This window comes from Centroberyx affinis, unplaced genomic scaffold (assembly GCF_046629955.1).
Source record: "Centroberyx affinis isolate AG114_WGS23_722 - 3 ecotype Tasmania unplaced genomic scaffold, CSIRO-AGI_Caff_v1 ptg005154l_1, whole genome shotgun sequence".
In the NCBI taxonomy this organism is placed as follows: domain Eukaryota; kingdom Metazoa; phylum Chordata; class Actinopteri; order Beryciformes; family Berycidae; genus Centroberyx; species Centroberyx affinis.
In genome coordinates, this window is record NW_027282558.1 from 52,501 (window position 1) to 65,263 (window position 12,763).

The 12,763-nt window shown below is 44.3% G+C and overlaps 1 protein-coding gene across 1 annotated transcript in view; it reads left to right on the top strand.

Annotated features, from left to right (window-relative positions):
• The window catches only part of LOC139666836 (glutamate receptor ionotropic, NMDA 1-like), a 49,973-nt gene extending 41,778 nt beyond the window's left edge, over nt 1–8,195 (top strand). The window contains exons 20-21 of the mRNA XM_071546174.1: nt 1,766–1,873; nt 8,130–8,195. Coding sequence (XP_071402275.1) covers nt 1,766–1,873; nt 8,130–8,195 — 174 coding nt within the window. The remainder of the gene's footprint in view (nt 1–1,765; nt 1,874–8,129) is intronic.
• Nucleotides 8,196–12,763: the final 4,568 nt, after the last annotated feature.

A 12,763-nucleotide genomic window follows, 5' to 3' on the forward strand; every position in this document is an offset into this window, starting at 1 on the left:
ACACACACACACACACACACAACACACATATATAAACAAATTGGGGATTGGCAGGTAGACAGGCATATGTGTGGGAATTCAAGCAGGCATCTAAACACACACACACACACACACACACACACACACAGACACAGCTCTGTGGTGGCATCAGGTTATATAATATCAGGCTGTGTGCAGCAGATGGCAGCTGATATGAGACAGTTGGACTGATGGATCTGATGATTTTAACAACCAACAACCTCCAGAGAACCAGAGACACAGCCTGACAGACAGTATAGTACTGTGCTATACTATACATTACACTATACTATACGTTATATATTATACTGTACTGTACTATACATTACACTATACTATACGTTATATATTATACTGTACTGTACTATACATTACACTATACTATACGTTATATATTATACTGTACTGTACTATACATTACACTATACTATACGTTATACTATACTACACTACACTATACCATACTATACTATACTATACTACACTATACCATACTATACTATACTACACTACATTATACTATACTACACTATACTATACTACACTATACCATACTATACTATACTACACTACATTATACTATACTACACTATACTACACTACACTATACCATACTATACTATACTACACTACATTATACTATACTACACTATACTATACTACACTATACTATACTACACTATACCATACTACAGTATACTACACTACACTATACTATACTACACTATACCATACTATACTACACTACACTATACTAGACTATACCATACTATACTACACTACACTATACTATACTTCATTACACTATACTATACTACACTATACCATACTATACTACACTACACTATACTAGACTATACCATACTATACTACACTACACTATACCATACTATACTAGACTATACCATACTATACTACACTACACTATACCATACTATACTAGACTATACCATACTATACTACACTACACTATACTAGACTATACCATACTATACTACACTGCACTATACTACACTATACTAGACTATACCATACTATACTACACTATACTATACTACACTATACTAGACTATACCATACTATACTACACTATACTACTCTACACTACACTACACTATACTACACTACACTATACTATACTATACTATACTACACTATACTGTACTACACTATACTATCCTATACTACACTATACTATACTACATTACACTGCACTACATTGTACTATACTATAGTCTACTATACTACACTACACTGCACTATACTATAGTACACTACACAATACAATACTATACTATATTACGCTACACTAAACTATACAATACTATACAATACCATAGTGCACTATACTACACTACACTGCAATATACTATACTATACTGTACTGTACTGTACTATACTATACTATACTATACTATACTATACTCTACTACACTATACTATTATAGTGCACTATGCTACACTATGCTACGCTACGCTATGCTATGCTATACTACACAACACTGCTAAACACAATGATACTGTGCTATACTGCACAGTCTTCATGACCCACTTGGTCTAGCAGCATTGAAGACACACACACACACACACATACACACACACATACACACACACACAGCAGACACACACACACACACACACACACACAGACTCCCAGTAGAAGCGATAAGTGAGTAGAGATGAGAAAGTCGTGACCTCTCTCTCCTGGTGTGTTAATGTGTGTGTGCACCTATCGTATCTATTTTAGGATAGGAAAAGTGGTAGAGCAGACATGGAGCCCAAACTGAAAACCTCTTTTAGGTCCGTCACTTCGGCCTCCGACCTCAAACGCCGTAGGGCCTCCGGGGACGCCACGGTAAGGAGCTGAAGACACGCCTCCTCCTCCTCCTCCTCCTCCTTCCTGTCGCCTCCTCTCCTCTCAACCTGTTTCATCCTCTTTCCTCTCCTCTTCTCCCATCCTCCTCCCCGCCTTTCATCCTCTCTTCTTTCTGTCCTATTTGTGGCTTTCTGCTTCATTTGTCTACCCGTTTCTCTACTTTCTGTCTTTCTCTTCCACTCCCCATGTGGTTTGCCTTCTCCAACCTCCTGTCTCTTTTTCCTGCATATCCTTCCTCTCACTCTCATTGTTATCACGTTTCCCCTGTTTCTCATTCTTTTTATCTCTTTGATCCTCTCTCTTCCTTAATCTCCATCCCTCCCTCTCCTCTCCTCTCCTGTCATCTCATCTCTTCTCTCCAGCTCCACCATCTCCTCGCTGACTCATCATGGCCGCCCGTCTTGTCAGTCAGCCATCTTGCCTTCCCGCCTCCATCCACTCATCTGTCCCACAGCCAGCAGGCAGACCAGTGAGAGCAGGAGGAGACAGATTGATGAGTGAAGGCAGATCGTCCAGCAGGTTAGGGTTCGGTTGGGTTGGCGCTGGGTTTCTTATCAAGTCTCCAAGAGGGTCAGGCTGTGTGGTCTCTTTTCTCCTGTGGACTCCTCCTCTTCCTCCTCCTCTTTCTCTCTTTTTTTTGTCCTTTTTTCAGTTGTCGTTCTGTCTTTCTCCTCCCTCCTCTCCCTGCTTGGTGTGTTTGCGTGGCTTCCTCCCTCTCCTGTCATCTCTCTGTTCGTCTCCCTCCATCTTGCCGTCACTGTCGACGCTCCAAAAAAAAACAAAAAAAACCCCCGACCGAACGGTTTGGAGCTCAAAGAGGGGAGAAAAGACAGATGTGGAGTTAGGATCTAACTGACGCCGTCTCCCTCCGCCCGCAGGTCGGCTGCTCAGGCGGAGAGTCGTTCCTCTTCACTAACGCTTCTCGTTTGCAGCGACAGTTTTAGGAGCTGGTGAGTTCGAGCTGTCAGGAGGATCTGGCTGAGCGGATCTCCTCGGGCGAATACATGACTGTTGTTGCAGCTCGATCCGCTCTTCTCCTCCGGATCCCGAGCGTTAATCTGTCCGACAAACTGGGAGCAGGAAGGACGACATCTCCGGCCATTTTAGAAGCTGTTTACTAAAAAATCTTTTATTCCCGATCATTTCTCTCTCCAGGCCGCCTGCTGCGTCACTTTCTCCTTTTCAGCCTCTGGAAGTGGAATAAAACCCCAGACTCAATCTTTAATCTCAAAAGGCTTTAGAAGTCTTGTACACACACTTGTCATTTTCAACACACGGCCGTCTGTAGTGAAGCAGCAGCAAGGCATGCTGGGTCAGCGTGTTGAACGTGACAAATCTTTATTAACAATGCCGTCTCTTCATGGATCCAGGCTCGCTGAAACTCCATGATCTCCTGTCTGATCTCCTGTCTGATCTCCTGTCTGATCTCCTGTCTGATCTCCTGTCTGATGTGAACGCTGCACAGTGAGCTGAAGTGTGTCGGCTCTGGTTAACTTATGGGTTTGTAACAGGAGAGAGGGTGAGCTGTGTGTGTGTGTGTGTGTGTGTGTGTGTGTGTGTGTGTGTGTGTGTGTTTGTGTGTGTGTTTTTCCAGTCCTCAGCTCCCGGCCAGCGGACACTTCTCCTTCTGACTTGATTTAGTTTGAGGACTCGGTGCAGGAAGCAGCTTTTCTCAGGGAGTCACATGACGTCACTCTGTCTGTCTCTGCTGCGCCATTCAAACATTTAAGGAGAAAACAGAGAGATGTTGGTTATATTTATCTGTATATACTGTATATATACGTATATCAAGATGTTTTAATTAACATAACAGACAGTGTGGCGTTTAAAGGCCTGACAGACAGTATGGGAAGCAGTGACTGATCACTATATTGGTGTATTGATCTGTACGTCATCAGCTGACTAGGCAATAAGTGAAGGTTGGGGGGGGGGGGGGCATTAAGCCAGACTCTGACCCATTTTTATTTGTGACCATCTCTTTTTATTTTCTATATCAGTGTTTTCTTTATAAATGGATTTCAATGGTGTCCAGACTACTCCACACACACACACACACACACACACACACACACACACACACACACACACACACACACACACACACTGCCTCTGTCTTCCTGTGCAAGCATGACTGACTGTGGATGGCAGCTGCTTCTCTTCTGGAGAACCAGCTGAATCTTCTGCTGGAGGGGGCGGAGCCACCAACCAGCCACTGTTACATCACACATTACATCACAAACCCCAAACCTAAACTGAGTAATGCCTGGCATCTGGTGGTAAAAAAACATGCTACAGGTGATGATGTCACCTTCTAAAGACGCTGCATTCCATTGGAAGTCGGAAGTCGATAGTTCCGAGTTCGTATTCCAGACTTCCGATCTAAATGCGTTCCAGCTGGGGAAAACATGGACGCCACATGGAGCCCGATAACGTTAGCGTTAGCTGTGTGACTGAGCAGGCTGCAGGTCACACAGATAACACTTCTGTCCAGTTCAGAAGTCAAACGCATTACGTTACCAATGGAAAAGTTGTTGCAAAACGTTTTCATAACTCATAAACTACATATCAAGTAAAATACATTTTTATCGATGCAAAGATAATTCAGTTTACATTGCACCATACCGCTGTGATGTCATACCGCTGTGACGTCATGCTACTGTGATGTCATACCACTGTGATGTCAATCCCCGAATTTCCGACTTGATCTCCGACTTAAACGGCCGCTCTGCTGCACTTTTCCGTCTCGGAAGTCATTTCAGTAAAATGGAATGCACCAAGAGTACAACAGGTGGTGACATCATCACTTGGCACCAAAGATCAGCCAATAGCAGATGGCAATTTCAGTAGCATGTGTTTTACCTTTAGATGTCAGGCTTTATACAGATTTGGGTTTGGGCTTTAGTTCCTCTTTAACCTGTGGGTCTGTTCCCCTGGAATAGCTCCGCCCACTCAGGCTGATGACATCAGCATGACATCAGGCTGATGACATCAGCATGACATCAGAGCTGGATGTAGCTGATCTAGGAGAAGCGCTCGCTTTCTGCTGTTTGACATCAAAATTGTCACAGATGATGTCATCATAAGAAGTGGATTTGGTTAAAATATTGATTGATTCTGATTGACATGCTTCATTCTAACTGATAGAGCTGATACACACTTGTGTTAGTACACAGTATTCAGTACTCAGTACACAGTACACAATACTCAGTACCCAGTACACTGTACACAGTACAGTACACAGTGATACACTGATACAGCTTTACAGTGATACACTGCAGACTCTGTCCCAGTCTGGATCCACTCAGACCAGAACCTTCTGACAGAGTTCTGCTGTTAGAGTGACAGGAGTCAGTCTGCAGGTTCAGTTAGAGCGGTACAGGACGGGACAGAGGGGACGGGACAGGACGGGACAGGGCGGGGCGGGACAGGACTGGAGGGGACAGGACAGGACGGGACACAACAGGGCGGGACGGGACTGAGGGGACAGGACAGGCCAGGAACAGGATGGGATAGGGCACAACAGGGCGGGACGGGGCAGGAGGGGGCGGGGTAGGACAGGGACGTGGTGAAGCTCTGAGTCAGGACGGTGGAAAACAAAAGCACAGTTCAGTGTTCCTCTCCACAGCGGTGATCCGCACGGCTCGCCTCCACTGATCCACGGTCAGATTATTATCACGCCTGTTTCCATAGTAACCTGCAGGCTGGAGAGGGGCGGATTCTCAAAAAATCCTCTTACAAAATACTAATAAAAAACAATCCGAGTAGCAAAAAAAAAAAAAAAACGAATCAGGAGCTTTACCTCTTTGATCTTCCTCAAAACTCCAACAGTTTCCCTAACTTTAGAGTAAATACCAATAACTATTCACATAAAGAATATCATGGTCATATTATATTTAGATCACAAACAAAGTATCATAAAAAGAAAAGAGACCTTTGGATGTGTTTAGTCACAGTGAGCATGCTAACCCAGACAGACTCAGAGTCAGATGTTCCAGTCTGACAAAAGAGAAAAACAGACTTTCTCCGGATGATGCGTGTTGGGGGGCGGAGCCAGAGAGCCGCTGTCAGCCGGATGATGCTGTTGTCATGGTAACACATCAGCTCTCTGAGGCCCGTCTACCACTGGCTGTTTCCATGGCAACATCATCCAAAGCTCTGAGGCAGCCATCTTAGGTGGAGCGGCACACACACACACACACACACACACACACACACACACACACACACACACACACACACAGGCGAAGACTTGGCTGTCTCTCTCAGGAAGTCTTCTTATCGTCACCAGTCTCTTTGTGTTCTGATATTAATATTAATTATAAAATATATAATGAAATTAGTGAAATGGAGGTTCTGCATGTTCAGTGTTTACAGATCGACTTCAGCTGAACAAAATGAATCAAAACAATTAATCTGTTTTCCAGCAGTAACAGTCTGTCAGGGTCCATTCTGTCATCTCCACTGACAGTCTGTCTGTTGTCTGTCTGTTGTCTGTCTGTTGTCTGACAGACTGATGACACTGTCAGTCAGATTTCTGTCTGTTTTGACGACAGAAAGTTCAACCAGCTGCCAATCAGAGACGGATTCACCAATGTGTTCTTAAGAAATGACATATGAGGACATTTTAGGAAGTTCTTCAGAAGGCTCTTAAAGACTCTATAGACAACTTTTTTGCTTTAACTTATCATTATGAAGTAAATGTTGATTGCACAGTGTAATGTCTATAGAATAATGACACAACTCTGTCTGCCACCGGGTACGATCTCCAGGAGAATGAAGGGAGATTTACGGCACAAAGGAAGTGAGTCATCCATTGCACAACCACAAGAGGAACAGGGTATGTAGCAAACCAGGAGCTACAAGGAAGCCAGGACCAAAAGAAACAAACATCTTTCTTTCTTTAATTTTCCTACTTAAGGACTTCTCAAAATAGGGCCTGAATTAATTCTGGTTAATAAACTTTAGGCTTACTGCCATTGAGGCTAGGAGACAAGGCTAGGAGGCTAGGAGACAAGGCTAGGAGGCTAGGAGGCTAGGAGACAAGGCTAGGAGGCCAGGAGACAAGGCTAGGAGGCAACCCAAAGTGCTTCCATCTACAAAACAATTGGGGAAAAACCTATTTAGAGCAACTAGAGCAAAGATTGAAACATTGGTTGCTGTTGGTAACTGTAAAATTTGCAGCTTATTTCCAACAGACATGAGACAGAGGCCTACCTGGCTCTACACCAAATAAAGCTTTACAATAAATGTTCATCTTAATGTTAGGTGTAGGGGAACCTATGAAGACTTTGAACTATAACCTACTTGTCTAAAATGTGTTTAAATATATGATATTAGAGGCTTACCTTTTCACTGTAGGAGTTTTAAGACAGGTGAAGGGCCGTCTTAAAGTTAAGAAAAAAATCAACAACAAATTTGACAACTTTCATTTCAAGAATACCATTTATTCCTAAGTTTTTTCTTAGGAAGAAACATAAGAAGAAAGTTAAGAAAATATATAAGAGAATAGCATTTTTTCCTTTTTTTTTTCTTAAGACTAAAGTTAAGAAAAAAATGGCACTTGGGAAGATTTTTTTTCTTAAGAAGGTTTTGTGAATCCGGCTCCTGGTCGTTCCTGTTTGTTCTGTAGCAGCTAGTGGAACACAGAGAACACAGAGGAACCTGGTGGAGCGTTGGGATGACTGGAGGTTCTACTGAGGTTCTACTGTAGAGTCTGTTTCTTCTTCTGTTCTTCTGCCTCACCGCCATGTTGACGCTCACAACAAACAACACACACACACACACACACACATCTGTCCCTGAGACACGAGGTTTCCACCTGACAGCAGCGCTTTATGACTCTAAGATTCTGACCTGAATACAGAAAATATTCAAATCAAATGTGAGCTTCTCCTGATCTAATACAGGTTCCATCTCTTCTTCATGTCAGAGAACTCTCTCTCCAGACGGCTGTGAAGCTGCTGAGAAACAAACTGATCAAATATTCAAATCAATATCTAATATCTAACAGTCAGATAGTGAATCCAAGACCGGATCAGACTTCCACCATCCTGAACCTGAGCTTGGCTCCGCCCCTGTGGTGGGGGTGGGGGAGGGTGGAGGGGGCGGGCCCAGCACGACATGACAGCTGTCAATCACACAGGAGAGACGAGTAGAGGAGGAGGAGGAGTGTGTGTTGTTGTGTGTTAACCTGTGTGTCTCCTCTGCTCTTTTCTCTTGTGTCCCTCTCCTGTAGCCGTACCCCACTGACATCACCGGCCAGCTCAACCTATCAGATCCCTCCGTCAGCACCGTGGTCTGAGAGAGAGAGAGAGAGAGAAAAGGAGAGAGAGAGAGACACTGGGGAGAAGAGAGAGAGGGGATTCTGACTTCGAGCCAGAGGTTGCTGGTTCCACTGCTGCTACGCCTCCTGAGCCACACACACACACACACACACACTCACACACACACACACACACACACACACACACACACACACTCACACACACACACACACACACACACACACAGCCGGACAGACTGAGCTTCCTCCAAAACAGGAAGTGGGATACGATGGCATCAAGACTTTGGACAGCGACACACTGTGCCAGCTCACTGAGCCAAGACACACACACACACACACACACACACACACACACACACACACACACACACACACACCACCTGTCACCCCTATAACCCAGCTCTCCATGAGCCCTGCTGTACCCAATGCAATCACCCCCACACACACACACACACACACACACACACATACTGACATACACACACACACACACACACACACACACACACACTAGCCTAGCTTCCTGTTGTCTCAGCTGTCTGCTTGTAGCGTCAGTCCCTTCAAACCAGAGGGACTTTTATTTTGAAAAACTGTTGGAACTTTTATTTTGAAAATGAGTCAATGTTATTTGTGACGTTTAAAGATGAAACAGATGAAATCAGTAGACTTGTAGATCTGTGATGTCACTCTCTTCTACACCCCCCCCCCCCCCCCCCCCCATGTGAGGCTGCGTCCAGCTGAGTCAGGCCAACATGCAAATCCAGATCCAGATCCAGATCCAGATCCAGATCCAGATCCAGAGCAGTCCAGATCAGTTTTCCTGTCTCCCTCCTCTTCCTCAGACTCACTGAGAATGAGGAAGATGGAAAACTAAAACCTCATCAGGAGGAGCATCAGGTTCCTCCTCACTCATCAAATCCCAAAACCTCTCCAGGACTTTTCCTGAATCCTTTTCAAATTTCCACGAGCAGATTTTAAGGATTAGTTTGTTTTCACTTTAAAATAAAGGATTATAATATTATTTTAACAGTCAGCAAACAGCAGGAAGCCATTTGACTTGATTCAAGAAAAAAAATCATTAACTTTTCCCAAAATATTTTCCTCTCTATCATTTTCTATAACTTCTCCAGAGCTGGAAAATACAATTTTGAAATTCCACGACTTTTGAAATCTCTGAAAAATTAAAGTAAGGACGTCAGGAACATCAAGACCAGGAGCGTCCTGGATCTGACCCGGGACCTGTCGCGTGTCACCCCCCCCTGTCTCTCTCTCTCCTCGTCTTTCATGTCTCTCTCTCCTTTCATTTGCCAAATAAAGGAGTAAATACGCAAACAAATAATAAATAGTCCTGGAGGTCAGGGAGCTCCTGGAGGGCCTGGTAGTTCACCTGACTCAGCTGGACGGCTTCAGGTCGATCTGTTTCTGCTTCTCTCACTTCCTGACTCCTTCAGTTTGACCTTTAACCTTCCTGACATCCCCCTCTGGACAGGACAGCTGTTCACTCTGCATGCAGCTCTTCGCTCTGTGTTGATATTTAGGAACAAGCACATGCTGCCTGTCTGTCTGCCTGTCTGCCTGTCTGTCTGTCAGCTGTACAGTTTACACTTGATGTCAGTCAACAGTAGGAACTCTGACTTCATCTGAAACCATGAGACCATGAGGTTTCTACCCATCCTGCAGTGGCTCCTGGTTTCAGATCAGAAGATCCTCCGTACTACATTTCCTGTTGCATTGTGGGATTCTTTGAGGCTGCACAGCACACAAAACTACAGTGAGAATTCAGACAGAGGGAACCCAGTGCAGTAGGAAGCAGACGGAGCGATTCTGGACAGAACCGGTCTGTTTTCTGCGGGATCTGAGCTAGCACGGCTAACGCTAACACGGCCGAAGCTAACCAGCTAGCCGCCTGCCGCCGCTCCCCGCCGCTCCGCCGTGTCGGAGGCCGAGAGCGCCGCAGAGCCGGGCGCCGCAGAGCCGGGCGAACCGGCCGGAGAGGAAACTCCCGGGAAGCCGAGCGGACTCCTGAGCTCTGCGTCCTGAGCCGCCGCCGAGCAAGCGGGTCCGCCACCGAGACCGCCACCGAGACCGCCGCAGCGCTCCGAGTCCGCTCAGCCTCCTGCTGCCGGTCCGCCTCGCTCTGTATACCGGACGGCTCTGCTACAGGACCGGGTCAGACCGGGTCAGACCGGACGGACCGGGTCAGACCGGCTCAGACCGGCTCAGATCGTTGTTTATCACACGGCTTACATCAGAGTCAGAGTTGTACAGTGTTTTTTTTGTTGTTTTGTTTTCAGACAGCGAACACTTTAGCTTTTTAGTCTTCGACTTGCAGTAAGAACAGCAGAAGAAGAAGAAGTTTATTTGTGAGTCAGACGGCTGATAGTCCACAGTGACTCAGCGTTAATCTGGGCTCAGATTACAGGAGTTTTAAAATTGAAATCGGGTTGCATCACGCTCATAAGGAGAAACTTAACAGATTTTCTTCTCTCAAATCACAAACAAGCTCACACTACAGTTCAGACCATGATGCTGCATCACACACTACAAGATATTATTCAGATCATCTCGCCCGACGGAGCTGCTGTACGTCACGTGACCATGGAGAGGCAGGAGGCAGATGTTTCCAGACATGGAGGCAGAGCAGCTGCTCTGGTGTTCAGTAGTTTGTCAAAGAAAAGAGAAAGACCAGACGAGTCTGGATGAGGAAATGTCTGGAGAGACAGACGTAAAGCGGACTGTCTGCTCCGGAGGACCGGAGGAGAGAATTTAACCGTCAGTTTGAATCTGTTTGTTATAACGTCGGTACGCTATCGCTAGCCTAGTGCTAAAAGTGCTAAAAGCTACCGTTGCTAGGCAACACCGTCAGCTGTCCCGGCCGGACGTTAAAGTTGTCTTGTCCAGTGTTGAAAGGCATGATGAAGTGATGTCACCGTGCAGATACTCACAGATATCAGACAGGTTAGAAATGAGGTTCAGATCTGATCTGGACTCAGCTCACAGCTCCAGATATTCTGCGCTGAACTTCGGTTCTGACCAAGACTCAGATCCAGATTTCTCCTCCAATCGTCAGGAGGGGCGAAGAACTCCTGTAATCTGAGCCCGGCGTTAGAGGAACAGTCAGTAATCTGGACTCTTTAGTAACATCGAACAGCCACAGGAGCTACAACATCGCTATAGTGTTTCTATAGTGTCTCTATAGTGTTTCTATAGTGTCTCTATAGTGTTTCTATAGTGTCCCTATCTGTTTCTATAGTGTCTCTATAGTGTTTCTATAGTGTCTCTATAGTGTTTCTATAGTGTCCCTATCTGTTTCTATAGTGTCTCTATAGTGTTTCTATAGTGTCCCTATACTGTTTCTATAGTGTCTCTATAGTGTTTCTATAGTGTCCCTATCTGTTTCTATAGTGTCTCTATAGTGTTTCTATAGTGTCTCTATAGTGTTTCTATAGTGTCCCTATCTGTTTCTATAGTGTCTCTATAGTGTTTCTATAGTGTCCCTATACTGTTTCTATAGTGTCTCTATAGTGTTTCTATAGTGTCTCTATCTGTTTCTATAGTGTCCCTATCTGTTTCTATAGTGTCTCTATAGTGTTTCTATAGTGTCCCTATCTGTTTCTATAGTGTCTCTATAGTGTTTCTATAGTGTCTCTATAGTGTTTCTATAGTGTCTCTATAGTATAGTGTTTCTATAGTGTCTCTATACTGTTTCTATAGTGTCTCTATAGTGTCTCTATAGTGTTTCTATAGTGTCCCTATACTGTTTCTATAGTGTCCCTATACTGTTTCTATAGTCTCTCTATAGTGTTTCTATAGTGTCTCTATAGTGTTTCTATAGTGTCCCTATACTGTTTCTATAGTCTCTCTATAGTGTTTCTATAGTGTCTCTATAGTGTTTCTATAGTGTCCCTATACTGTTTCTATAGTGTCTCTATAGTGTTTCTATAGTGTCTCTATAGTGTTTCTATAGTGTTTCTATAGTGTCCCTATACTGTTTCTATAGTGTCTCTATAGTGTTTCTATAGTGTCTCTATAGTGTTTCTATACTGTTTCTATAGTGTCTCTATAGTGTCTCTATAGTGTTTCTATAGTGTTTCTATAGTGTCTCTATAGTGTCTCTATAGTCATTAGCGGAGCCATAGCTGAAAATGTACAAGACATATTCGTGCAACAAGCCAGTCAAATATTACTGATTGTTCCTTTAACATGACAGCCAGCCCAGTTCATACTGATACATACCAGTTTAACAGACACTGAAAAACTAAGGACTTTTATTGTGAAGGGACACTGTAGAACTAAAGCATATAGGGCGCTCTGCTCCTGTCGCATACACATTATTGATTTTTTAGCTCTACGTGTAATTTAATCTGATCACTTCTGTTCTCTATTGTGAAGTCAATATAACGACAGTCTAACAGACAGATGTATGTGTCTCTGCTCCACTCTGAAGCAGAGGATTGTGGGTATTTTTCCGGGTCTTTATTTCACTCGATGCGAGCGATAAGAAGCCGAGCAGAACGGACTGAAACTCTCTGGAGAACCGCAGCTCAGTTTTTGGCTCTCTGGGGTTTTTTCCTTCTGTTTATCGG